The 27,155-nt window shown below is 50.2% G+C and overlaps 1 protein-coding gene across 1 annotated transcript; it reads right to left on the bottom strand.

The window, feature by feature from the left end:
- Positions 1-1,501: 1,501 nt before the first annotated feature.
- On the bottom strand, positions 1,502-26,799 carry LOC123817955. Its single transcript, XM_045837771.1, has 7 exons — positions 26,698-26,799; positions 24,520-24,568; positions 22,645-23,486; positions 22,524-22,558; positions 8,076-8,391; positions 3,757-3,805; positions 1,502-2,555 (listed from the first exon to the last, which is right to left on the bottom strand). Exons 2-7 carry the CDS (start codon positions 24,560-24,562, stop codon positions 1,669-1,671), a joined length of 2,172 nt encoding a protein of 723 aa, XP_045693727.1. The 5' UTR covers positions 24,563-24,568; positions 26,698-26,799; the 3' UTR covers positions 1,502-1,668.
- Between the last annotated feature and the right edge of the window lie 356 nt (positions 26,800-27,155).

Genomic DNA, 27,155 nt, shown 5'->3' with positions numbered 1-27,155 from the left:
AGCCCACGTGCCATCCTTTGGGCCAAGGATGCCCGACCTCCAAAACTTTCCTCCTATGCTCCCCTTTCCTGAGCCTTCATCGGTCTATACACAGTCGTCCTGGGGAGCAGGGACTTTGCCTTCTTTCTCTTACACACGTGGTGCTGGTGCTGAGTGCAGAATCGGACACTCCGTCGTGTTTGTGTGAACATTTCTGTACAGCTGGGCTGCAGGAAGTCCCCGAGGGGAGAGACCTAGCCAGGTCGGACAGTCTGGGAGCGCTGCATGGAGGAGGTGGTCCTTGGTCAGAGAACTCGGAGACCTCAGGGTGGCCTCAGGGTTTGAGGAGCTGGTACGTCAGTCACCCTCCTTGTGGTGTTTGGGATCAGTCACGTGCTACATCCAGGCGACACCTCTGTCGCCAATAGAGGTTTGGAGAATGACACCTGGGCGGCCCAAGTGAGGTCCTAAGACTCACCCCAGATGGAATCATTTGCCCACTTGGTGGCAGGCTGCCTGGGACGGCTGCAGGTCTCCTGCAGAGGGTACACCTGAGTACAGGAGGGGGCGGGGCTGCCACCAAAAGGAGGTGTGGTTGGGGGAGGGGCCATGCAGGGGCTTCATCTGACTTCCCATTGTCAGTGACTTTGGGACTTCTGCTCAGATGTCACCCCGGCGTCTGCCCTCTTCCCTTTGCTCCCGTGAAAATGGGGAACATCCCTCCTTCCCCAGGGTCCCAACATCACACAGGATGGAGCCCCCTTTGGGGCTAGAGGTTGCCTTAGAGCACGGCTCCAGCGACCATGGGATATTTACTGTGCCACGCGGCTGGGACCACATCCGGACTGCCGTCGGTGTATGCAGCCTGTGAGCTAAGAAGGAAGGGCTTTTACATTTTTTAAAGGTTGAAGAAATGAAAAGAAGAATAGCGTTTCATCGTCATGTGTGAAAGTGCCGTGAAATTCAGATTTCAGTGTTCAGAAAGTCTGATGGGATCGCAGCCTCGCACATCCCTCCCACTCTGTCCGGGCACCTTTTCCTCTGCAAGTGACTGAGAGCCTTCGGTCCGCTTGGCCTGAAGCAGCCACTGTCTGGCCCTGCTCTGTGAAATTCCAGCTTCTGCTTTTCCCAGCCACTGACTCTGCTTTCCCCAAGGCAACACCCCACCCCACCTGGGACCCCTTTTCTCTCCTCAAGTGTCCAGGTCCCTTCCTCCCTTCCCCTCACCCCGTTCACGCCTCCAGAATTCGCCCCGGAACGCCCTCATCACCCTCTCTCGGGTGGGGCTAGTGACCAGTGTTGTCCCTGACAGCCTGCGATGAAACCAGAGTATGCTTCCGAATAAAAGAAGGAATTCCTTTACCAGCTTCTAACATAACCCATCTCTTCTCTCAACGTGTGATATCACAGTCCACGCCCCTTCCTTCCTGCAACCCCTGGCCCCCAGAGATTTCAGAAAGGTATCCAATTAATCATTCACCTCCATGATTCTTAACAAAACAAAAACCATGAAAAAGAAGCGTTTTTTTTTTCTTTTGGGTTTTATTTCTCTTTAAGCACTTGGGCATGTCTGATACAGGGAAGAGAAACTGAACCTGACACTAAGTAAAAAGCAAATCAAGTATCTTACATACACAGAGATGGCGAGTCTGGAAACAAAAAGCCAATCGTAGGAGTCAGTGGAAATGCTTAGTGCGAACGAGTAATTCCCCAGTTAATTAAAACGGCAAGATAAATCAAAATGCATATCGCAATAAATGCAGATAACCCAATGTGAGACCAGATCCACTTTTTCACCCTGCGGAGTGCCCTGGACAGCCCGTGACTCTCCGTCTCCTTCAGGTCTCGCTTTTGCTTTTCAACCTGCTCTTCCACCTGGGCTAGGTAGCGCCTGTACTCCTGCCCAGAGGTGCCGCCCCTGTTTCTCTTGTGCTCCTGTGCATGCAAGAAGAGGTTGTTCTTATAGTAGGCGCCCTGGAGCTCCTCCTCCAGGCTCTCCACCACAGCCATCAGCTCCGCCAGCTGCTCCCTCTGCTCCTCCTCGGTGGCCCGGTTGTTGAAGCCACAGTACCTGCCCCCGCACTCGTGGACTAGGATCCGCAGGCTGAGGTTGTCTGTGTTGGCTACGTACTCTTTCAAGGACTCGCCCCCCAGGTCCTCTCTGTGGGTGAAGAGGACCACCACGTGTCGCATGGCGCCTGCCCCGAAGACCTCCTTCACCCTCCTCACTGCCATTATGTCCTGGGCAGTGAAGCGGCCCAGCTGCGTCACCAGCAGCAGCACGTGGGGCCCTGGGGCTGAGAGCAGGTAGCAGTCCCCAATGTCCTTGTACATCTCTTGGTTCTGGGTCTTTGCCTCAAAGATGGAGGGCGTGTCAACCACCAGGATGTTCCTCCCGTTCCACATGACCGTGCCCTCCTGGCACGTCCTGGTCACTGCCCGGGCGGACATTTTGGACTCAAACTTGGGCTGGCACAGGATGCTGTTCCCAGTGGCACTTTTTCCGCAGCCGGATCTGCCCACCAGGATGAGCCTCAGTGAGGATGATGATTCCGACTGGTTATTTTTCACTCTGCCTGGAAAAAAAATTGCATCTTGCTAAGCTAGTGATGCTTAAGATGTTTTGGTCAGGGACCCTCATGGTATCTCATAAAAAACACGGACCTTTGTTTCAGGAAAACCGTCCTATCTAAATACATACAAAGGTATGTCGATGACTTTAGGAGGTGCTTGGTCATAGGAAGGCCACCTAGGAAGGCATATGGCGTGGCAGCCACATCCAAGAGTAAGAACGGCTACACTGAGCAGGATGCTCCAAGCCATCATCAAGACCAAGCAAAAGAGTTTTTCTGAAAGACAAGTGGTCCCTGTGTTTTTTCAGGATGGTACCCATGACAGTTTCATGGTAAATAAATGTGAGATTAGAGGGAGGCAGAGGACAAGTCACAAAGGGGAAAATATTACCGCCTGTGTTCCACCCACAAACTCCCAGTCATATCCGTGTAGCGTGCTCAACACTTTCACCTAGACCTTGGGAAGAATGGAGGTGGCAGATGTAGCCTCCCACCAAGGACCAGCCGAGGCTCCCAGGTCTCTGCTCTTTGGGTGGGGGGTTGGATGCTTGAAACTGAGACAATAGAAAGGTCAAGGGCAAAGTCCGGGAGAAGAGCCGGGATGGGTGGCTGAAGAGGAGTGGAATATAAGACCACTAGAAGTACATGGTTTGGAGAAATCATCTACTCGGCTGAGTGAACTACAGGAAGTTAACAAAAGTGGTGTTGGAGAAGGAACTCAGAGCCAGGAGCTAAAACCTTCAAGGGACCAAGGAGGGCGAGAACACAAGGAGTTCTCGAGTTCTCGTGAGCCCAAATGAATTCCAAGTCCATTGTAGGCTCCTAGAATCTACTCTTTTTCTTCTGCTCTGGGTTGATTCTTCCTTTTCCAAAGTGTTCTGGGATGTTTTGTAGCAAACACCATGACTAAGTCTGGGGAACTTTTCCATTTTTCAGCTGAGGGTAGACAAGGAAAGAGAAACTTCATTCACAATTCAGTTCAAAACTCTTCCAAAGTCTGACCTGGAGTTTCATTTCCACATTTCCCACACAGCACAACATAGTACTGTGGGGGTCGGTGGGGTGTGTGTGTGTGTGTGGTGATGGGGGAGGTAAAGAACAAATGAGCGCTGTCTTTTTCTTCTGCAGTTTAACATACAGGGCTTCTGCCACTGTGTCTGAGGTGAGAGACCAGAACCTCTCGAGAACTCGGATGCTATCTTACCTTCAGCCATAGTTCCGTATATGCTCTTTGGCTGTCCTTCCATTCTCTTCTGGAATAAAATCAGAAAAGGAATAAAAAGCAAGTGTCCACATAGGAGTTGGTAAGGCCTGAGGATACCTCCAGTTGGGACTCCTAAGGCTAACTCTGCATGGAGGGGCCATTTCCATGGCTAATTTCTTAACTCACATTGTATTTGAAAACGTCTATAAATAACTTTCAGCAAACCAGGAGCTGCAACACCACATATGGTTGCTTTGTTTTCTCAGCTTACAGGAAAGCAGGAAAAGTGTTAAAACATATCACTTACTTATTATGCCCTCTAACTGGAAAAGGATGTCATCCAATGACACTTGCTCTAGCAACTTTGTCGTCAGCCCCCTGAGCAGCCGGTGGAGCGGAGGAGGTGCCGTGACCAAAGAGAAAGAGTCAACATTCAGGACAAATTCCAGAGAGACTTGCCCTGACCCATGTGGCTCGGTTGGGCGTCGTACTGCAAAGCAAAAGGTCACCAGTTCTATCCCCCGTCAGGGCACATGCCTGGGTTGTGGGTTCAGTGCCCGCGTGAGAGAGGCAACAGGTCAGCACTTCTCTCACACACTGATGTTTCCACCTCCTTCTCCCTCCCTTCCCCTCTCTCTAAAAATAAGTAAGAAAGTAAAGAAATAAATAAAGTCTTTATTAATCCTTTTAAATTCAGGAGAGGCTTGCTTCTTGCTCAGTGTTTAACCAACTGTTTCTCCTGGCTGGCTCCGAGGCCCGTGTCCCCTATTGTCCCCTATAGTTTTGTAATCTAGGAGATGTAAACAGAAATTGGCACAACCATTGGCATCAGTTGGCATAAATGTTTCAGTCCAGTGAGGTGTAATATTGTGTTCCTCATCTCGGTGTTAGAAAGGCAAGAAGTGACGTCCAGCTCTACCTGAGATGAGACTGCATTTATTTATTGTTTTAATATTATGCAGTTATGAAACACAGTTTTTAGGTGAAGAAATACACTGAGTATAAAACAAAAGCCTACCATGAAAAATGGACAAATGTCAGTATTTTGGCATTTTTCCTGCAGCTCTTCTGTTTGATGCGAAGTTAAAGCACTACACATGGAGTCCCGTGGCTGGTGTTTGACCCCCAGGCCCTTTCTCCCTCCCTCTTCCCTTCAGATGCAACCGACTGTCTGAGGGTTTGATTTATCCTCCTCAGGTGTGTATATCCGCTTACACTGACACATGCGTCTATGGGTAACATCTAGTACTGTTTTTGCATTTGAAACTTTCACATAAAGACATGATTTGTGTAACATTTAATCCAGTTATTTATTAACACAACTTTAAGCTGTTTCCAAATATACGCTTGCTGCAGAAGAATCCCCATATACTGTATGTCTCTGGGCACATGTACAGCAGCTTATCTTGGATGGCCAGCTCCCACCTGACTGGATGCTGCCCACGTGACTCCGAGAGTGCGGTGCTAATCCTCACCGATACCGGCCATGTGTGAGAATTCCCCAAAACTTCACATGAACTTGTTGATATTCAACTTGTAATTTTTAAATCACTCTTATGAGCATAAATAAGGATGACTTCCACTTGGATTTCACTGATTACCACTGAACTCAAAAATAGTTTCATAGCTGGTTTGCTATTCAGATGGCTTCTGTTATACAGAAACAACATTTGCATGTTTTTCCATTCATTTAGTGGGGTTTTGGGCCCCACTTAGGAAAACCATCCTTTTTCACATTATCAAAATATACCATGGCAGCTTCCTTTCTCCCTTCTTTTCCTCCTTTCCGTTTTCCTTCCCTCCCCTTCCCATGCACCCCCCTTCCTTTCCCGAAGCCCACCGAAGAGCTCTGCCTCACCCCCTCTCCCTGACACAGTCCTTGTCCCGGGAAATTATACTCTGTCTCTTGCTAAACCTGCACAAGTTCCCTCACTACATTAGATAACCTTCTGTGAGGTTTGGAAACTTCAGAAATATGTTGGAACCAATCTAACCATGTGGTAAAGACGATGATGACAGTGATGATGGTAATGACGGTGAATCTCATTGTCATACTAATCTTCAGTGTGTCCATTTATAACTTTCTAAGTTCTCTCACGTCCGTTATTTTAATGGTTCTCTTGAATTAAGGTAAGTTTTAAAAATTTAATTAAAATGTTAGGAAACTGAGCAACAAGTGGCCAACCCAAGGTCACACAATTGCCAAGGAGCTAAGATGAAAAAGCAGCTCCTTTTGCCTGTGTATTCTCCTGGATGCCACGGGAGAAAAAAGATTATTTCAAGTAAGCCCACAGCCTCTCAGACCCCCACATGTGACATGGCCATCCACGGTCAGGACCTAAAGTGACCCTGACAGGCTGGAAGCCTGCCCTGAAACCGACAGACAACTGTATTGAAAACTCTGGAGTGTATGTTTTTCCAAGAAAAGACGATTCAAAGAGAAAACTGCAGGGGGCAGGAGTTGCTTTGAGTTGAAGCTGTTCTGTGTAAAACAAACAACCTGGTGTTTTTCTGACTTGATTGTGAGTGTGACTCAAGTGGAGCAAGGTGCCTGTCACAAAAATACAGTCCAACTCGGGTCATGTTTGCAGAGACGCGGTGTAGTGGCTCTCCCAGGCCACCTTCCGAATGCGCCAGGTGGCAGGGGGAGAAGTGGGCCCCACGGAAGAACAGGCTTTCAGGCAGATATGAACCAATAACCCAGTGTCCGGGAAGAGTCAGAAAGGATATTGATGGAGATGCTAAAATGTGTCACAAAATATTAACAGGACTGACTAAAGCCCAGGAGAAGGGAAGGGGGACATGTCCACGTTGGGGCAGCCCAAAGCGTGAGGACAGAGAGTGGAGGCGGACTCTTTCTCCTAACAGAAAATTCTAGTAATCTTTTCCCAGATGGGGCTGCGTGTCTGGGGTGGGGGCGGCAGGCAGCGGCCAGCAGAGGTTAAAACAGTGTTGGCGGGGACACTAGGAGGGTCTACTTCAGGCAGCGGTTGAAGGAAATGAACATCATGTACCTTCCGACTTTGAAATCCCACGAGCCTGACTCTATCCTGACGATACCTTATTCTGTCACACGGGGAGAAAGCAGGCTCCTGCTGTTTTAGGGACACCCAGCTGTTTCTTGTCTGCTTTGTGCATTCAGTGTCTCCTCCACTCACTCATGGGCCACAGTCCCCACAGTTTCCTGGTAATCGAGTCCCTTGTCTTGTAGTTCAGTTCTTGTGATTTCTGGGTACGTCTCTCACAAACGGCTCAGCCGACCAGGGGATTGCTCCCGTGCCTTGAACATAAGTCTGTTTGCCATACAGCTGTGACCTACGTTGTGTGGGAGGGAAGGAGTGGGGTGTTTGGGAAAGAATGCCCAAACCGGCATTCTGCAGGCGGTGACACGGCCCCTCCCGTCGCCACCAGGTTCAGAGACAGACCTTGTGACACAGAAAAGCCCTTATGGGGCACCAGCCACCCTCTGCAGGAGCACCTGCCCAGCCCTACACCCCAGGGCCCTTCTCAAGGCTCTGTGTCTGGAATGTTCCCTCTAGCTAGGGACAGAGAGGCACTGCTGGTTCGCAGAGACCCTGGAAGACCCACTCCAAGGGCATGACTTGGGTGGGCTCCCGTTCTCTGGCTGCCCCTTCTGTGCCACCAGACACACCGGCCCTATGAGAGACTTCGGGGGACCGGCACGTTCTGTGTCGGTTTATTCTGTGGCAGGTGGAGCAGGGCTGTAGTTTCGCTATTTGTCAATTGATCGCACATTTAAGGCTGCAGCAGTGAACATAGGACTGTTACGTTGAAGAGTGAGATGGAGCATACAATATGGGTTATGGCTCCTTCAATCTCTCAGTGAATTCTATTAGTTTTCTTTGGGGTTCAGAAGGTCAAGGTCATGGACAACCTGTACTCAGGGGTCTCCTGTGAAAAATCTAGCTTACTGGGGATGGGGTTAAGAGGTTAAGAGGGTAAACTGACCTAGCCCCCGCATCTGGGGACGTTCAGTTTTCTCATCCGTCAAGCGGATTGAGACTGTTAGTCCAGTTTCACGAAACCCCACGAGTCCCCATGAAGGCCCTGGGGACTAAGGTGTAGACAATTAGGCGGACAGCTGTGGAGTGTGATGGGCTGTGGGCGCCGGGCGAGCGGTTCCCACACCTGTTTCCCCCACTGTCAACCCACTGTGGCCCCTAACGCCACTGCCGTTGTTCCCTTTCGCCGACGGGTGAGCCCAGAAGTAGGGGAACCTGGGTGAGATCAGTGGCTGTGACTAGGCTGCGGACTCTCAGACCCTCATGGCGCTGGGACTTCTCTCCCGATCCCCTTACCTGGAGAGGCGCTGCGGGCGCAGTGCTCGGCGGCCGCGGGAATGTGCGTGCGCCGTGGGCGCGCAGGAAGCCGGTGGATGCAATTAACGAGGAGCTGCGGGAGGTCGAAAGTTCCAGAGCGAGGCTATGAGAAACTGAGAAGTAAAGGGAGTGCTGAGCCCGCCCCGCGCCCCCGCCGACAGGAAAAAGTCCCGGGGAGGGCGGCGAAACTGCTGCAAAGAGGACGCAGAGACCAGCGAGGGCGCTGTGCGCTGTTTGTCCGCTTAATGGGACGCTTCCTGTCACAGCTCGCGGGCTGCCAGGCTCCCTCCCAGTTCTTTTTCATAACTTGTCAAGATAGCAGCAGTTGCAGGAAGAGGCTCTGCAGGCGGTGACACGGCCCCTCCCGTCGCCACCAGGTTCAGAGACAGACCTTGTGACACAGAAAAGCCCTTATGGGGCACCAGCCGCCCTCTGCAGGAGCACCTGCCCAGCCCTACACCCCAGGGCCCTTCTCAAGGCTCTGTGTCTGGAATGTTCCCTCTAGCTAGGGACAGAGAGGCACTGCTGGTTCGCAGAGACCCTGGAAGACCCACTCCAAGGGCATGACTTGGGTGGGCTCCCGTTCTCTGGCTGCCCCTTCTGTGCCACCAGACACACCGGCCCTATGAGAGACTTCGGGGGACCGGCAAGTTCTGTGTCGGTTTATTCTGTGGCAGGTGGAGCAGGGCTGTAGTTTCGCTATTTGTCAATTGATCGCACATTTAAGGCTGCAGCAGTGAACATAGGACTGTTACGTTGAAGAGTGAGATGGAGCATACAATATGGGTTATGGCTCCTTCAATCTCTCAGTGAATTCTAATAGTTTTCTTTGGTTTATTTGCAGGTCAAGAAAGCTCTACTTATAAGTGGTGGTGCTGTGTTATACTGATTACTAAACAAATAGATTTTTAGCATCCAACCACCCCATTTACATAAGTGTGGTTAGTGGGTCTAACCTTGAACCCAGTGGATAAAAGTCCTTTAAGCCTCAGCCTAAAAGAACACTTTCCTGGGTGGAAAGGTGGATGGCAGCTGTTTTACAAGAAGAAACTGGTGCTAGAAAATGGGGAGCTAGGAAACTAGGATGGAGAGAGGGTATGGGAAATCCAAGGTCACCGAGCATTTCCTGAATGTCTGATGATCCCTGGCATTTCACATGCCAGGCACTGTATTGGATCATGGGGTCAAAGGTGAAAAGGTCGGAATCAAAGTGTCTGAAAAGGGAAATCACTAAAGAAATGCTGTGGATAACCCTGGACACACAGCAGTGCGGTGATGGCTGGAGGCCGGCCAAGGTGGGGACCGTGGGGACATCTAGAATAGAGAAATGCTATGGACCACGAGGAAAAACTGTCAAACCTCTCTCATAATGTGATTCAAATTGTTGATAGCACATTCTGAGAATCAGATTGGGGACGTCATATGACATCCAGTCCCTCTCTTTGTATTTTATACCAACACCTGCCACCATTATTGTAATATTTTCACAATAATAATTGTCAGGCACCCAAACTTGAGTCTTCTTCCCAATCCAACTGACAACCCACTGGGGATTCCGTGCTATTCTTTGTGCAATTGTAGCCTATTCTGGCAGCTGTCTGGGAAGTCTCACTTGGCAAATGCCTAAACATTGCCAGGAAAGTTGGAACAAGTCAACAATTGAAACAGACAAATATTGCGGTCACCTTTGCATTATGAAGTCTACTAAACAAAACACACAAACTCTCCAGAGCAAAAGTACTGGTAAACTTAGTCTTGCTGCTTTTGACTACTTGGAGTTATTTTAAAATCTTATTTTGCAAAGATGTTTTTAATAGAACTTGGTCTCTGAGGCCCATAGGTCTTTGCAGACCTGACATAGCACATCCATCAAAGTGAGGCCCGAGGAGGGCTGTTCAGGAAGGTGCCATTCGACATGCTCTGGGATTCAGTTAATTCAGCACGACCGTGTTCGTGGCAGTACTCTCTCAGCCGCTCCATCAGAAAGTTTTTAATTTGAAAAGTATAAAATATTTTAAATGATGCCATTTTCTTTTGGAACTGATCAAAATATATGTTGGCAGAGTGATATAACCATATTGTCAGAGAAATTTAAGTTATGATATTTGAGGTCATACACATATGTAGTATGAGTGAACAAACAGTTTACATCCGATGGGAAGCTTGGTTTGGTGAACATGCCCAGGGGGCCAGTATGGAAAAAAGATGTTCCAGTTCTGATGTTGTCACCTTTGGTCCTCAGGAAATCACTTAACTCCTAGTAGATAATTTTCCTCTTCAAAATAAAGGAAGTTAATGATAATTCTCCCTTGTACTTCACAAGTTTGTTGTCATCGTAAGCTATTAAGAACCATCTGTCCAACCGATGCTGGCCCTGCCCTGGGCCCCTCAATGTGGTCAGAGGAGCTCCTCCCAGGCTCCGAGTCCCAGCATGGCCGTTGAGAAGGCTAAAAGCGGGAACTGACAGTGGACATTTTCCCAGGCATGCTTTACAGAGCCCAACTCTGCAACAGCCACTATGGCCCTCAGGACCCCTGCTGTAGCCCACCCTAACCTGTCAGCCTACCCAGAGCCTCCTGGAGCCCCTAACCCCTGTGCCCTCGAAGCAGAGGCCCATAATCCCAGCCTCTGTGTGGCTCGTACAAAGACAATGGTTTCCTTTAAAAGTATTCTGTCACATTCAGAAATGGGAATAAGAAAATCCTATTTATTTATTTATTTATCTATTTATTTATTGTTTACACAACCTAAGGATGTCATCTGGTTTTCTAATGGTGGCTTTGAACAACTTTTTTTTTAAGATTTTATTTATTTATTTTTTAGTGAGGGAAGGGAGGGAGATAGAGAGAGAGAGAGAGAAACATCAATGTGCGGTTGCTGGGGGTTATAGCCTGCAACCCAGGTATGTGCCCTGACTGGGAATCGAATCAGACACTTTGGTTTGCAGCCCGAGCTCAATCCACTGAGCTACACAAGCCAGGGATTTGAACAACTTTTGTGGGCTGGCCTGGCCACCATCACACCCGATAGTACAGCCACTCGGGTCTCACCTTGGTGCTCTGCAGCTTCTGCCAAAGCACCAGCTGCTCTGTCACTTCCCTGAGAGCAGAAAGGAGAGCGTTCTCTCTCTCTCCACACACACACACACACACACACACACACACACACACAGATAGAAGACATTACCTGTGATTTTCCCAAAATCCTACTTCATTTTGGAAAGACATGAACCACAATGCATGCCAGAAAACTGGAAACTGTGTGATTTTCAATACAGTTTCATGTAGCCCTGACATCCCTGTTGTAGATGGTAATAAAACTCTACAAGGATCACAGAGGGAGACTCCCACCCTCCATGAGAACTAGGTGGGTCAGTTTCTGCAGTCGTCTGAATGTCAGTGTGACATTCAGACTCCCCCCACAACCCAATGCTGAAAACCTGATCCCCAAGAGGATGGTGTGAGGAGGTGTGCCATTGGGAGGTCCTTCACACTGGAGCTCAGTGCCCCTATGACGGGGCCCCAGGGCCTGGTTCTTCCTTCCACCACTGGGGGCACTGTGGGAAGTTATCCATCTGCAGCCCCAGGAGAGCCTCCCCAGAACCTACCACTGCTGACCACCTTCTGCTGGACTCCACCTGCCAGGGCATGAAAGACAAATTTCTTTTGTTTACAAGCTCCTAGTCTGTGGTATTATTTTTTAGAAACCCTAATGGACTAAGGTAGTGTTAATTTAAAAAAAATATTTAACTGATTTTAGAGAAAGAGAGAAGAGGGGAGAAACATCCATGTGTAGTTCCACTTATTTATACATTCATCTGTTGCTTCTTGCATGTCTCTGACAGGACATCAAACCTGTGATCCTGAGTAGCTCAGTTGGTTAGAGCATCTTCCTGATTGGAGAGTGTCTAAATTTTTAAAGAATGTTCAAAATAAAAATGGTTGTTTTCTCTTTGCCATGAATCCATTTTCTACTAAAAACTGGCAGCCACCCCACTATTTTTCCAGAGTGGAAGGATGCATGGAGACTATAACATATTCCAGTTAGATTTATTTTAAAACTGTGCCTAGAGTCAAAAGAGAGATTTAAAAACTTAACGTGTCTTCCGGCCAAGATGGAGGCATAGGTAGACATACTGTGCCTCCTTGCACAACCAAGATAGGGACAATAACAATTTAGAAACAGAGTAACAACCAGAACTGAAAGAAAATTGAACTGTATGGAAGCCGGACAACCAAGAAGTTAAAATAGACCTGTTCATCCAGACCGGTAGGAGGGGTAGAGTTGGGGAGCTGGGCGTGGGTCTTGGCATGGAGAGCAGAGAGAGTTGGGACTGGGTGCATAAGGCATCCGGGGCACACAAGACCGAAGCGGGCAGACCCTGAGTGCACAAGTGGCAGCTGGCAGAGCCCAGCTGAGGGGTGGCAACCAGCAGACCCAGCGAGGCAGGAATTGTGAAGCAAGGCACTGCTTGCAACCCAGGACCACAGCATTGGGAAATAGAGCCTCGGGACACTGATTGAAAATACCTGTGGGGGTTGAGGTGCAGGGAGATACTCCCAGCCTCACAGGAGAGGTCTTTGGAAAGTCCCACGGGGTGCACAAGCCCACCCACACGGGAACTGGCACCAGAGGGGCCCAGTTTGCTCAGGGGAAGCAGCAGAAGGGACTGAGGTCCCATGGAGAGCAGAGCAAGGGCTATTGTTCCCTCTTGGACCCTGCCCCCACATACAACATAACAACCCAGTGACTGGGGTGCCCCACCCTGGTGCACACCTAAGGCCTTGCCCCTCATATGTAACAGGCACAACCAGACCAAAGGGGGGGGGGAGATGGCTCAAACAGAATTGAAAGCCCCAGAGTCAGTACTTTTAAGCAACCAAGAGATAGCCAACCTATCAGATACACAGTTCAAAGCACTGGTGATCAAGATGCTCACAGAATTGGTTGATTTTGGTTGCAAATTAGATGAACAAATGCAGGCTACGATAAGAGAAATGAAGGAAAGTGCACAGGGAACCAATAGTGATGGGAAGGAAACTGGGACTCAAAACAATAGAGTGGACCAGAAGGAAGAAAGAAACAACCAAACAGGAAAGAATGGAGAAATAAGAATTCAAAAAAATGAGGAGAGGCTTAGGAACCTCCAGGACATCTTTAAACGTTCCAACATCCGAATTATAGGGGTACTAGAAGGGGAAGAGGAAGAGCAACAGATGGAAAACTTACTTGAACAAATAATAAAGAGAACTTCCCCATTCTGGCAAAGGAAATAGACTTCCAGGAAGTTCAGGAAGCTCAGAGAGTCCCAAAGAAGTTGGACCCAAAGAGGAACACACCAAGGCACATCATAATTACATTAGCCAAGGTAAAAATGAAGGAGAGAATCCTAGAAGCAGCAAGAGATAAGGGGACAATAACCTACAAAGGAGTTCCCATCAGACTGTCAGCTGATTTCTAAAAAGAGACCTTGCAGGCAAGAAGGGGCTGGAAAGAAGTATTCTAAGTCATGAAAGACAAGGACCTATATCCCAGATTACTCTATCCAGCAAAACTTTCATTTAGAATGGAAGGGCAGATAAAGTGCTTCTCAGAGAAGGTCAAGTTAAAGGAGTTCATCATCATCAAGCCCTTATTTTATGAAATGTTAAAGGGACTTATCTAAGCAAAAGAAGACAAAAAAAAACATATATAGTAAAATGACAGCAAACTCACAATTATTAACAACCACACCTAAAACAAAAATAAAAACAAACTAAGCAAACAACTAGAACAGGAACAGAACCACAGAAATGGAGATTACATGGAGGGTTAGCAACAGGGGAGTGGGAGGAGGAGAGAGGGGGAAAAGGTACGGAGAATAAGTAGCATATATGGTAGATGGTAGGTAGAAAATAGACATGGGGAGGGTAAGAATAGTGTGGGAAATATAGAAGCTAAAGAACGTATGACACATGGACAAGAACTAAAGGGGGGAATGTGGGTGGGAGAGGTGTGCAGGGTGGAGGGGAATGAAGGGGGAGTAATGGAACAACTGCAATAGCATAATTAATAAAATATATTAAAAACTCCCACAAAAAACCGACAAATTCCCCCCCCCCCAAAAAACTTAACGTGTGAACTTGGGGCCTTTGCAAAGTTAGTAGTGTTCAGATCTGTGTCATTAAACTCTGAAGCTGTAGAACTCCTTTGTGATGAAGTTTCAGTTTCTGCTCAGCTACATGGTTCCTTTCCTGACAGGCTACCTGCCTTTTCAGACCTGGGCTATGGGTTGGGCCTGAGCCTGAGCCTTGCGAACAGCAGGCAAAGCAGGGCTGGGGCGCCCAGCAGCGAGGCCTCAAACACTTCCCCACCAGCAGCACTCTCCCCTCCCCTCACACCCTCCATCACCCCATGCCAGCTTTGTGCACTTAGCCTGCCAGGCTCTGGGCTACCAGGTGCTACTACCGGTCCTCAGGACACAGGAAGCCTCGGACCTCGCTACAGAGCTGACATTTGAAAAGCAAAGAGAAGAGGCAGTGGGGTTGCATAAAGGGACCCTCAGCCCTGACAAAGCCAGTGACGACCCAGAGAATTGTGGGGCAAAGGCAGCAGTGGCCACTTCCTGCAACCTGGCCACTTCCTGCGTCCTGTGTCTGGCCTGCACTAGGGGTTCTGCCGGGCTCCACAGGGAAGGCCTGGCTCTGCTCGAAAGCTAAGGTGAGTGGTAACAGCGACACAGCTGCAGGCCGTCAGCTCACCGCGCAGAAAGCCACACTTTCTTGTCATCTTTTGCTTTTCAGTGCAGTATGTTAGATTCCTACTGAGACACAAAGGGCTGAAAGTGACTCATGCAGAAATAAAGTCTGAATATCCCTGTAAGATGTAAGGAGGTTAAATTAGTAATCAAAAAATTCTACCGAACATTTAAAGAAGAATTAACACCAATACTTCACATAGGAGAGGAGGAATTCACAGTTCATTCTATGAGGTGGGAATCATTCAAGGGTGTTACAGAAAAGAAAACTACAGACCGATATCCTTTATGAGTGTGGACAGGAAAATCCTCAACAAAGTAGTAGCAAATTGGACATGATACCTGATAAATAGAAGTGCATATCGTGAGATGGATGTACCACATATAAGTACAGATATCTGGGATTTGTATATAACATTTATTAAATTATAGCCCAATATCCAACGTGTCCCAGGCCCTCAATTTGAAATCCGTCGGTCACCTGTCAGCTGAGTGTCTCCTTCTCCCTGACGACCTGGTGACTTTCGGTCCAAACCGAGGTTGCGCAGGGCGGAAGAGGTCAGAGCGCTCCCTCTGCTTCTAGGAGCTCCCTGTCCTCTGGCCTCAGCCTTTCCCGTCCCCTCCTTCCCGGGAAATCGGGCATGTTTCTGCTTCAGCCTGGGGCTCTGCAGCCCAACATGCAGCCCAACTGGGCTTTTAAACTGGTACTTATGCCCAATGATTCATATTCAGTGTTTTAGTTTTAGAAACCTCACTGGAGATGCTGCACATTATGAGAATCAGCGCACAGACGTCCTCCCTCCTTTCCATCACTCTCTTCTCTCAGCTCTTCCCTTTTGTTTCTCTTAATTTTAAGTCACTTCTGTTTGTGTGCATGAGATCCTGTCCCTTAGTGGATCAAAACGACATTTCTCTTTTAGACCATCCAGCTTTGGTTAAATAAACAAAGACACCTTAACCTCCCTCTTCCTCATGTAATATTGAACATTTCCCATATATTCGGAATATTGGATAAATTAGAGACGAACATTAAGTGTGCACTGAAGGACACTCAGGGCGCTCCATTGAGTTTAATGAGAAGATATATTTGTGCTTATTTCTAGTGTCCAACTCGTTTCCAATCAAAAGACTCAATCCAAAATCTTCCGGTGGCAGGGAGAAAGTTGCCTCTTTGTGAGTTTGCTCCCATCGGCTTTTCCAGCTGCTCACTGGCTGTGGCTCGTTGTTCCAGTGGCTTCTCTGCTTTCGTTTTTTTGGTGGGCTCTTCATTTGTTTCTCTCTCACAGTCTGTGATGTCGGCCGAGAAGAGGTGTTTCTGTGGCGCTTCCTGTTGTGCAGCTTTCGGCCTTGTTCTCCCCTCGTTTTCCAGGGGCCGTGTTTGAGATGGGCGTACGACCTTGCCCCTGTGGCCCCGTGTTCTGGGCGGCTACTCCTGGTGCTTGAGGTGGGTGACTCGCTTGTTGCTTGGAGCTGGAGTCCCAGAGGTCACTCCGGTAGGGGCTTCTCCCTGGGTCCTCCACGTACAACTGCCCGGTGAGTGACCACAGTCACTGGACACACTGTGTCTGAGAGTTTCTGTAGGAAAGAGCGAGCCCAGTGCAGAATCCAATGCCTTGGATGACATGTAGTCTGGCGGCTCCTGCAGCAGTGACCTTGAGCCCTGCCTCATCTGGGGGCCAAGCACAGCAGGTAAAGTTAGAGGCCCCTGTTTTGCAAATAAGCTTGTGGTTTTTGACACTTCACACCCTCCTTGTCTCAAATTTAGGGTCACATAGCAAGGAGCAGCAAGCAAACTGTGGCCTTGGCAAGAGTCTGGCTGCAAGGCCGGGCTCATCATAAACAGGGCCATTTTGGGTAATTGCACTATAGAGTTTCCTTCATTTGTTGCAAGTACAAGAAAGCTTGCGGTCTGCAGCAGCAAACTGTGGCTTTGTGACCCCTGTCTTAGCCTATTATGAGCTCACCAGTAACAACTCTCACATCCTGAATCTTTGCGTGTCTCTTGGCCTTAACACTTTTGTGGCTGAAATTTCATGATGTTCCTGAACTTAAGGGGTTCGACGCTTAGGGTGTTCTTTCAAGGACCGGGCCTGGGTGTCACAAGGCCGTTTTATTTATTTGCAGCAACTGAAGGAGATGGGGATTCACATCCAAACTCTTGTCTCCCCACAGGGAGGCTGAAGGCATCGATTTTAAACCCACTATTTTGTCAATGACACATTTGGTTTCTGCTTTGCAGTTGGCTGCACTCGTTAGGTTCCTGACAAGGCTATGCTGCTTACAGCGGTGCATGCGAAGTGTTGTGTTACAGTTTACCATTTAGCAAGATTGTATTTTGCCCTGGCAGGGCAGCTCAGTTGGTTAGAGCATCTTCCTGCTGTGCCAAGGATGTGGGTTCGATTCCTGGTAAGGTCACATACAAGGTTCAACCAATGAATGCATCAATGAGTGAAACAACTCTCCTTCTAAAAATCAATAACCCCCCTCCCCCCCGTATTTATTAACAGCCTCCCAGACCTTGAGACCCTGGTCCTGTCTAGCAAGGACATCCACCACAGGAAGGTCCACATTTACGCCTATAAAAGGAGGCACAGCTAACTTACATCCACTTGCCTGTGGCGTATGATCCCTTAAATGGCTGTAGAGTTCAGTTTGCTAGTATTTTGTTCAGTATTTTTGCATTTATACTCATTAGGGAGATTAGCCTGTAGTTTTCTCCTCGTGTAGTGCCCTTGTCTTGTTTTGATATCAGGGTTAGTCTGGCTTCAAAAAATGAGTTTGCAAGTGTTCCTTCCTCTTCAATGTTTAGACCAGTTTGAGAAGGATTCAAACTGTCCTTTTAATTGTTCTTCAAATGTTTGGTAGAATTCATTTGTAGAACCATGTGGTATGAGTTTTGCTTCGTTGGGAGATTTTTGATTCCTGCTTCAATCTCCTTCCTCATTATCAGTCTGCTCAGATTTTCTGTTTATTTATGATTCAGTCTTGGTAGGTTGCATGTTTCTAGGAATTTTATCTGTTTTTTCTAGTCTCTCCATTCGTTGGCCCATGGTTGTTCACAGCAGTCTGTGCAATCCTCTGTATTTTTGTGATATCTTCAGTTGTAACATCTCCTCTTTCATTTATGATTTCATTTATTTGAGTCTTTTCTATTTTTTTAAAAAATTGGTTGAGCTAAAGTTTCATACATTGTTTTGATCTTTTCACACAAAGAGCTCTTACTTTTGTTCATCTTCTCTATTGTCTTTCTGATCTGCATTTCTCTCCTCTGCTAATTTTGGGCTTAGTTTTTTTTTGTTTTGTTTTGTTTTTTTTTGTTTTTTTTTTTTTTGGCTCCTTGATGTAAAGTTAAGTTGTTTATCTGAGATATTTCTTCTTTCTTAGTGTAGGCCTTTATCGTTATAACCTTCCATCGTAGAGTTGCTCCTGCTGCAGGTTGTATGTTGTTACCATTTTTGTTTCAATCATTTAAAAAAAATTCCCCTGATCATTCAGGAATGTGTTGTTTCATTTCCATGTTTTTGTGAGTTTTTCAGTTTTCCTCCTATTAGTGACTTTAGTTTCATACTATTGTGGCCAGAAAAGATATTTGGTATTTTTCTAATATTTTTAAATTTGCTAAGATTTCTTTTATAAACATATGGTCTCTAGACATTGAACAAAGGCTGCTCAGGGCTGACCAAGAGGACGGGTCAGGGGTGCAGAAAGTGAACACGGAGACAACTGGCACCTCTTTAAAGGACCGAGACCAAAAACAGCAAATTGGTGGGTATGCAGAAAAGATTATTTTTATCACTGAAAAAATTCTGCAAAAGGCAAGTGAATCTTAAAAGCAAAACAAAAACAATATATAGTTGAGGTTATATTTTATGTAACTTTAAAAGGTACGACAACAATAGTGCATAAATGGGGAGGGAGGAAGCAATGGTAGAATGTTGCAGAGATCTCACAGTACTTGTGCTGTGATGGACTGTTCACCGGAGGTAGAATGTAGGTTAAAGGTGCATACTGTCAATCACGGAGCAACCACTGGGAAAATCACATGAGGTGTGGCTAATAAAGGAGTAGATGAACTAAAGGGAAATTTTAAAATTCACTAAAAAAGGCAGAGAAAAAAGGACAGATGGGACAAACAGAAACAAGTAGCAAAATGATGAATTTAAACACAACCATATCAATAGTATTAGGTGTAATTTATCTAAATGCACCAATTATAAGACAGTCAGGTTGGATTTGAAAAGCAAGGCCCACCTGTGTGCTGTGTGAAGGAAATCCCACTTTACATGTAGAGACACAGACAGGTCACAGGGCAAGAATCCAAAAAGACACACCGTCACAAAGAGAAACCAAGCACAGGCTCAGCATTTGACACCTGCAGCGGCTGTATTCAAGTCAAACAAAGTAGGAGCCAAATGATACCATCTTTGCACCCGGGATAGAGAAGGACCTTTCATAATGACAAATAGGTTAGTGCATCCACAAGGCAATAAGATTGAATGTGCCTCCTAGGTAACGGAGCTTCAGAAAACAACAGAACTCCCAAATCCCAGAAGAGGATGACAAGCCAAACAATGGGGAAAGAGACCACTCCACATTTACAGTTGGAGATTTCAACACTCCTTTCCCAATACTGGGTATTATTTCCTTGTTTTCCTGAACTGAGCACAGACAAGGAAGAGATATGGGGTTTCCTAAGTTCCTAAGTTTCTCCCTAGACACCTCTGACTTCTGGTTTCACTTCCACATGTCCCTTTGTCTTATGTCAAGAGGTTCCTAGAGGGGCAGAGGGGGCTGAAGACTTAGGGTTTAGTTGGGACCCTGGGCCGTGGGTGGCTGGGTGTGCACCATCTACGCTTCCTTGGCCCCTGGGGCTCCTCTGTCGGAGAGAGAGAGCAGTCTCTCTGCTGTTGAAGAGAAAGCCGGACTCCCTGCCATCTCTGCCAGTGGGGAGTGGCTGGAGGAGGAGGTTGTCTGAGGCGTTGCAGGGACCCAACCAGGCAGGTTGGGGGGCTGTCCAGTGTTCAGTGAGGCTGACTCCCAGCAGTGCCTGGTAGGTGTCTGTCCCGACAGGATGAGGCTCTCCGGATTCTCACGAAGAGGCTAAACTGCACCAGGGGTAACTGATCACGCGCCCAGGGTTAGTGCGCCCACATGGTGGGTGGGGCTGGCCAAGGGTGAGCAGAGACTGAAGCTGTGCCTACTTGAGCAAGGGCATCTGTCCTCTAAGTGGAAAACGAGTGAGGGGTTGTTGGAACCAGGGGACCCATGTGGGGTGGAGGACATTGTCACCTCTTCTCCTCAACAGGGAGGCTGGTCTCACCGATGAGTAGAAGGAAAAGGAAAATGTCCCCTTGCCCCTTACTCCTCCATCCTTCAGTGACAGTGTCATGAGTGTCTTCTGGGCCCAGAAAAGTCCCTGTGCAGACTTAGAATTCGACCTTGGGGAGCCATCAACAGGCCTTCTCCCAGGTTCCGAGGACGTGTGCGGGGAGCCCCGGCTCTGCTGACCGCCGACGGCCAGTGAAGGAGCAGCTCCTGAGTCCTTTCTGGATGTGGCTGTGGTCCGAGGACACGTCCCACTGCATTTCAGTTCTTATAAATGTGGCGAGATTTGTGTTAAGGCCCAGGACAGGGCCTATCCTGATACATGTCCCATGTGCACCCGAAAAAATGTGTCTTCTGTAAATTCCAGCTTCCACAAACACCAGTTAGCCCTGTTGAGTGACGGTGTGAGGGACCCTTGTAGACCCCGGCTCGTTTTCCAGGTGGCCGTTCCGACGATTGTGTGGGGAGACTGGTCTCTAACCACGGTCGTGAGTTTGTCTGATCTCCTTTCGGTTTCAGTTTCTGCGCACACATTGTGCTTCTCTGTCTTTGGAGGAAACACTGAGGATTGCTTGGTCTTCTGGGTGGAGGGGCCTTTTTACCATCCTACAATGTTCAGCTTTCTGCATCTGGTAATTTTCTTTGTTTTGAAGTCTAATTCATTTGCTATCAATACAGCTGTTTCTTCTTCCTCTTGCCTGACTAATATTTGCACCATTTATTTTTTCCATTCTTTGATGCTCAGCCTGTTTCTACCATAATATTTCAAAGGCTTTTCCTGAAAGCAGCCTATGTTTGGGGCACGAGTTTCAACCTACTCCGCTAATCCCTGTCCTTTTATCGGCAAACACTCTGTTCCCTCGGGTGCCTGGGTTGCAGCCATAGTGGGGTGTGTCTGCTCCCTGGAACCCCTGGGGGCTCCTCCCCACATCCCAGCAGCTCCATCGCTGTCCCTGGGGGACCTCTGGGCTCCATCCCTCCCCAACCAAAGGGCAAGAATCACGTGTTTTGTTGCTCCCACTGGACACTTTGCTTTTCTTTCTTATTTATTTACCAGTGGCCATCTCCCACCTCAGCAAAGGGACAAAGGTAGCCCTTTCTTATTTGTTCCTTTGAAAGGATATTTATTGGAAAGTGGACAAGACCACAATCCAGATTCCCCATCAGGGCCCCCGAGGGGATCTGTGCAGGACCCTGGAAGCAGAGTGATGGTGGCAGCAGAGGAAGTGCCGAGTCTCGCCCTTGGTGTTGGGTTCCTGTTCGTGCTTGCTGTGGCTCCAGGTGGGGCATGTGGGCCTCTGGCTCCACTTCGTGCTCAGCTGTTCTAAATTATTTGCCCTTTGACTTGTCCCTTCAGTGATGTGAGGGCATCAGTGACCTGGACCTACTGTCTGTGAAGCACCGGGCAGAGGACACCATAGGGACCCAGCAGGATCCAGGGTGAGCTTGAGTTTGTGTGTGAGGGTGGAGACCCTGGGGGCAGAGCAAGCGTGGGTGCAGAGATGAGCTGCTAACCTGGCTCATTTACCTGGGCCTGGAGCTGACCCTCCCGGATCTGCATGGCACAGCGGGGCGGACACTTTGCCCACCATGGTGTCACCAGTGCCCAGCCCACCAAGGCCTGTCTGCCCTTTATTAGGAGGTTGAAATAAAAATCTCCAACCCTCTTAATGGTTTCGGCTTCACCCCGGAGTGGAAAAGCACACCCCACCCTATGAGTGTGCCAGGCAGTGAGGACAGTCCTCTGAGGAAGCAGACCCTCCTCAGGGTCTCTGTGGCTCCCAGGGACTTGAGTCTGTAGTTCAAGTTTCCTTGGGCTTCAGCAGCCTCTGCATTCAGGCTGCTAAGGGGTCTGATAGTGACACAGACTCCCCCGGGGAGATGCCCCCTGCAGTGACAGAGGGACAGTTCTTCAGGGTCTTCTCTTCTTGTGGGCACACACCCTAGTGGGTGTGTGTGTCTTTCTGCACTTGGGTGTGAGCGTGGTTTTGCAGGTGGGGGTGGGGATGACAGAGCAGCGCCTTTGTTCAATGTGAGTGTCAGGCGGATGAACTGACACCTACAAATACTGATGTCGGACAACACAATGTGAACTTCCAGTGCATTTATTCATTCAATTCATGGTCAACTGAAACAAATGGGAATGGGCTGAGGGTTTGTGTGGGTTCCCATACTTGGTCTGGTGGGGACACTGGGGCTGATTCAATAACATGCAACAGCAGCTTGAGGTCAGTGGAAACCAGGCAAAAGCAACGACAGTTACTTGGCTGAAGTAGGAAAGGAGCCCAGAGAGGCCGGTCACAGGGGCAGGGTTTGAGGGGAGGTGGGCAGTGGGCCCTGGTAGGACTTTGTCATTGGTAGATTACTGCCAGGTGAGGGACATGGGCAAAGCCTGCAGATTCTGGAGGCACAGACACCAGAGACGAGTATGACTGTCAGCTGGCGGGACAATGTCCTGTTTACAGCCTGTCACTGAGGATCAACCTAGGCCTCAGGCCTTTGTCTGGTCAGCAGCCAGAACAGGAGGACCACAGTGCCCAGCACCAGGGCCACGCCCATCTTCCGGGGCTGCACCCAAGCCCATAGCTGGCCCAGCAGCTGCCGCCCGTTGTAACCACGAGCGCGGAGGGCTAGTTTCTCCGCCACCCTGTGCCTCCGCTCCTCCGGGTCCGCGCCGGCCAGCGCCTGCGCCAGGTGGTACACGTCGTTGGTGAAGGGGACACCTGAGTGAGTGTCCATGAGGTGCTCCACCAGCTCCAGCAGCTCCTGCACCTGGGCTTCCTGCTCCTTGTCCACCGCCCGGTTGTTGAAGGCGCACACGCGGCCCCCGCACTCGGCCACCATCCTCCGCAGTGCGCGGTTGTCCGTGTCACGCACGAACTCCTGCACCGAGCCCCCGGCCAGGTCCTCCTTGCGTGTGAACAGCACGATGGTGTGCGCCGTCACGCGGTCCCCGAACAGGTCCTTGAGTGCGCTCAGAGCCTGCTGGTCTTGCGCCGTGAAGCGGCCCAGCTGAGTCACCAGGATCACTGCGTGGGGCCCTGGTGCCGACAGCAGGTAGCAGCGCGTGCGCTCCTGGAATCCTGGGTCTGTCTTGGGGACTTGGGAGCTGAAAAGGTCCGGAGTGTCCATGACTTCCACGTGCCACTGACGCCGCTTACAGCTCCCCACCTCACACGTTGTGGTCACCGAGGTGGCCCCGAGCTTGGAGAAGAAGCAATTCTGGCCCAGGATGCTGTTCCCAGCGGCACTCTTCCCCGCCCCTGTCCTCCCTGCCAGGATGAGCCTCAGCTTGCGCTCCTGCAGGCCCCACGTGCTGTCTTCAGAACCTGGAGGACAGGTGGTCTGTGAGCTTCCGGACCCTAAAGCAACTAGGTATCCTGGTTACCTGGTCCCCCCACCCCCAGCCCCCAGAGCCCTTGTAACAAAGGAGAACAACAGCGTTTCAGCTCTGCTGTCCAAGCAAACCCTTACTGCTTGGTCATCGGTCAGAGCTGTCCCTGCCCCAGGGGACCTTCACCGTCCACCCCTGTCCTCTCAGCTTCACCACCAGCACCTGTAGATGCTCACCACCTGGTGGGCATTCCTCTAGGGGATGCCCCTCTCTAGTCCCAGTCACGGCCTCCCCTGCATCATCCCTGGTCGTCCCCATGGTGCAGAGCTGTCCCTGCTGGGCAGCATCAGTGGCCTCTGCCACAGTCCCCCAGGGTCCAGCCCAGGGGAGAGGGCAGGAGGGGGCAGTGGGCCTGGGTGTGAAGGGCTGTGTGGAGTCCCAGACACCCCGGGACTGACACACAGCCCCGCCATGGGCCAGCTGTGCCACCCTGGAAGTTGCTTCATCTGAGTGTTAAAGCTTTGTGCAAAATTGGGAATAATAGTGTGGTGTTGTTTCCTCCTGGGGGTGTTGGGGGTTAGATGACATCACTTCTTTCCTCCTCCTCCTCTCCCTCTCTCCCTCCTCTCCCCTCTCCCCATCCCTCTCTCTGAACCCTGCTGCCTACTAATAAGACACCTGTCTGCCCCTCCACCCTGGGCCTCTAACCCTCTGCCTGGTGCGTGACCCCCTCCAGTGCAGGAGCTGATGCCCTCTCCACCCTCCTCTGTGGGGTCAGGTGGGGTTAGTGTCTGCATTTTACACTTTGGCACTGGTGGGGGGTGGCTCAGGCCATGAAAGAAGTTAGTGCCTCCCAGCTGGGCAGGGGCAGGAGCAGGGACGCAGCTACAGTGCATGTGTCAGGACTCTTGCTGTGTCACCCCTGACACCTCAGGGTGCCTGAACAGGGCCTGCCTGTTCAGTCCATTTCCATCATCACCCAGAGCTCATACCTGGGGGCAAGTTCCCAGTGAGAGACGTGCTCTTACCCCAGGCATTTTCCTCATCTCTTGCGATCCTCCGTCCTCCCATGCTTAGCTGGAAGAGTCCCAAACACAATTGGTTCATTAAAGTGGTACAACTACCTCCGAGAGCTGCTGACAGCACAGTGACACAGTTGTGGTCCCCGCCCCCCCGAACATGGGACCTGAGGGAGCAACACTGGAAGGGCCGGGCAGGGGGGCTGACGCTGGGAGAGGTTTGCTGAGCTCGGTCTGTCTGTTCAGGGCCGACGAGGGGGAAAGGCCCAGGGGAGGTTGTGACAGTGACTCAGGTCAGTGACCAGGCTTCAGATGCTAATTTCTCCCAGGTAGCTCTGTGTTGGGGACCAAAGCTGTGGATGCTACATTTTCCCAGGAGTCTCTGGGAAACTGGGAGACCAGACGAGAGGCTCAGGGACTGCGGGAACCACTTACTGGGGTTGGCTGGGTGACATACAGGATGGGAATTGGAATTGGAGTTATGGAAACCGGAGAAGAATTGTATGTCCCAGGTGACCTGGAGAGCCTGTGACTCTGGGGAGTCAAATCCTTGTCCTGCCTCAGTGTGTCTGATGGGATCGGTGTCCCTGAGAGCCTGGGCCACTGGCCTCCGACTCCTGACCTCCTGCCCCCAAAGACGTGGCTTCTCCAAGTCAGGTGGTTCCAGCCACTCAGGCATCAGTAACTCAATGGAACCTTCTGTGATTACCAAGTCCCTGAGCACAGCGCCCCCTCTGTCCTCAGTGTCCTCTCCAGCCTCAGGACAGTGACCCCCTCACTGGGCTGCCCCCTAAGACAGCAGATGTCAGGCCTTTCCCAGCCAACTTTCAGCCGCCCCCACACCCTGTCTGAGCCCTGTCCTCACTGTACCATCCATGTCTAATTCCACCTGGTGACCGCAGGTGACTCCATTCACTCCTGGTGGCACCACATCAGGAAAAGCCAAGAGAAGGAGGGCTTGTCTCTGGGGAAAGGACTTTGATGACCAATAGCCTGGTCCTCAGTCCAAAGGCGCTGGCATTTTAGCAGGTACACCACTCCCCTCCCCCTCCAAGCCGACACTACTGTTCACGCCCCCCAGCCCTGGGCCCCACCTTATGAATCAACACACTCCCATGGATGGCAGCAAAGCAGAACTGGAGAAAGAGCCACAGATTCAGAGCAAAGACCAGGAATTTAGTGAAAGCAAAGGGTCCTGGTCCAAGAAGGAGAAGAGAAGGTACAGGGACCACCCAGGACCCGAGGGTGGGCCCTTCAGAACTTCCCAGAGTCTGGGGTGGGATTTGGAAAGTTTTCTGCAGTTCCAGACACCTGACTTCTGGGCTGCAGGACACACGGGGTCCCTGGAGAACGGAAAGCACGCAGGGCCCTGTGTGTCAGACCTCCTCGGGGCAGGTGTGCTCACCTGGTCCAGGGCTTCTGACCCCCCGTGTTTGGGCATTATCGAGGGGACTCTGGGAAAGGTGCATTTCTCAGCGGATTTGGTTCACATGTCAGTACTGTCAGAACATAAGCAGCCCCGAGCCCCCGCCCGCCGGTGATTCCAAGGCGCTCAGTCTGGACCTGGGTCTCTGGGTCAGTCTCCCAGTCCAGCCCCTCACCCTGCTGGGAGCGGGGGGAGCTCAGGGGCTCAGCTGCCACACACCCTGGCAGCTCGAGTTGGGAGCAGTGTCTAAGGGCAGAGTTAGGGCAAGGGAGTGAAGACCAAGTTCACCACCTTGGCTGTCTCCTCAAACAAGACCCCCTTTAGACAACTCGGAGCATAGTGCAGTGTTCTGGGCGGTTCAGCCCAGGACCCACACCACTGTCCCTTTGTTGCCTGTTCTCAGGGCAGACTTGCTGCCCTGTCCTCGGAAATCTCTTGCCCATGCGAATACGCACGTGGGGAGAGTGTGCTGCCCTCTAAAGGGAGGTTTGGTCCCTGCAGGAGAGCAAGCGGACCCCCTCCCTCCCTGGCAGGGGAGCCCTTGGGAGAGGGCTGGTCCTGTGGGCATCAGGGCTGGGGAGCTGCAGCCATAACCTGCTCTGTGTGGGACTCAGGGCGTCCTGAATGTCTCCCTCTGGGTCCCGAGACCCTTCCATCTGCCCTCTGGCCCAGAGCCACTCAGGGAGCCTCCTGCCCACACTGCATTCCTCCCCATCCTCACAGCCCTCCTCCCCGGGGGCACCATCTTCCTGGGGGCTCACCTTTCCTGCAGGAGGCAACAGTCCAAGAAGACCCAGACCAACTGCTGTCCTCTGGTTTGAGTGCAGCAGGCTGTTCCTCCTGGTACCAGGGGAAGTGTCCTGCCTCTCAGATCTCAGAGAGCAGGAAGCCCAGGGGTGGGGTAGGGGTGGGTCCTGGGGTGACAACTTAAAGAGACAGCAACACTCCTAACTGAGGGAGTGGGGATGCTGAGTTTCCACTGGGAAATTATGCTGTGGTCCATGGTGGTATTCTGTGAAAGTCCCTGTGACACCAACAGCTTGTTCCCCCAGGGGCAGTAACCTCAGGGGACAAGAGCATGTAAGGTTCTGAGACCTGTATTCACTTCTAGCCTTGACCACGAGTCTTAACTGCTTTTGCTCGCTAGGCATTTTCCTATAAAATGCCCTCTCCAGAGCCTCCTTCCTTGGGCCAGTGCCACAAAGGCGACCCTGTCTGC

Source organism: Phyllostomus hastatus, unplaced genomic scaffold (assembly GCF_019186645.2).
Source record: "Phyllostomus hastatus isolate PE091 unplaced genomic scaffold, TTU_PhHast_1.1 phas_contig_244, whole genome shotgun sequence".
In the NCBI taxonomy this organism is placed as follows: Eukaryota; Metazoa; Chordata; class Mammalia; order Chiroptera; family Phyllostomidae; genus Phyllostomus; species Phyllostomus hastatus.
Note: the sequence above shows the minus strand (reverse complement) of the source record. Positions and strands in the feature narration are given on the sequence as shown.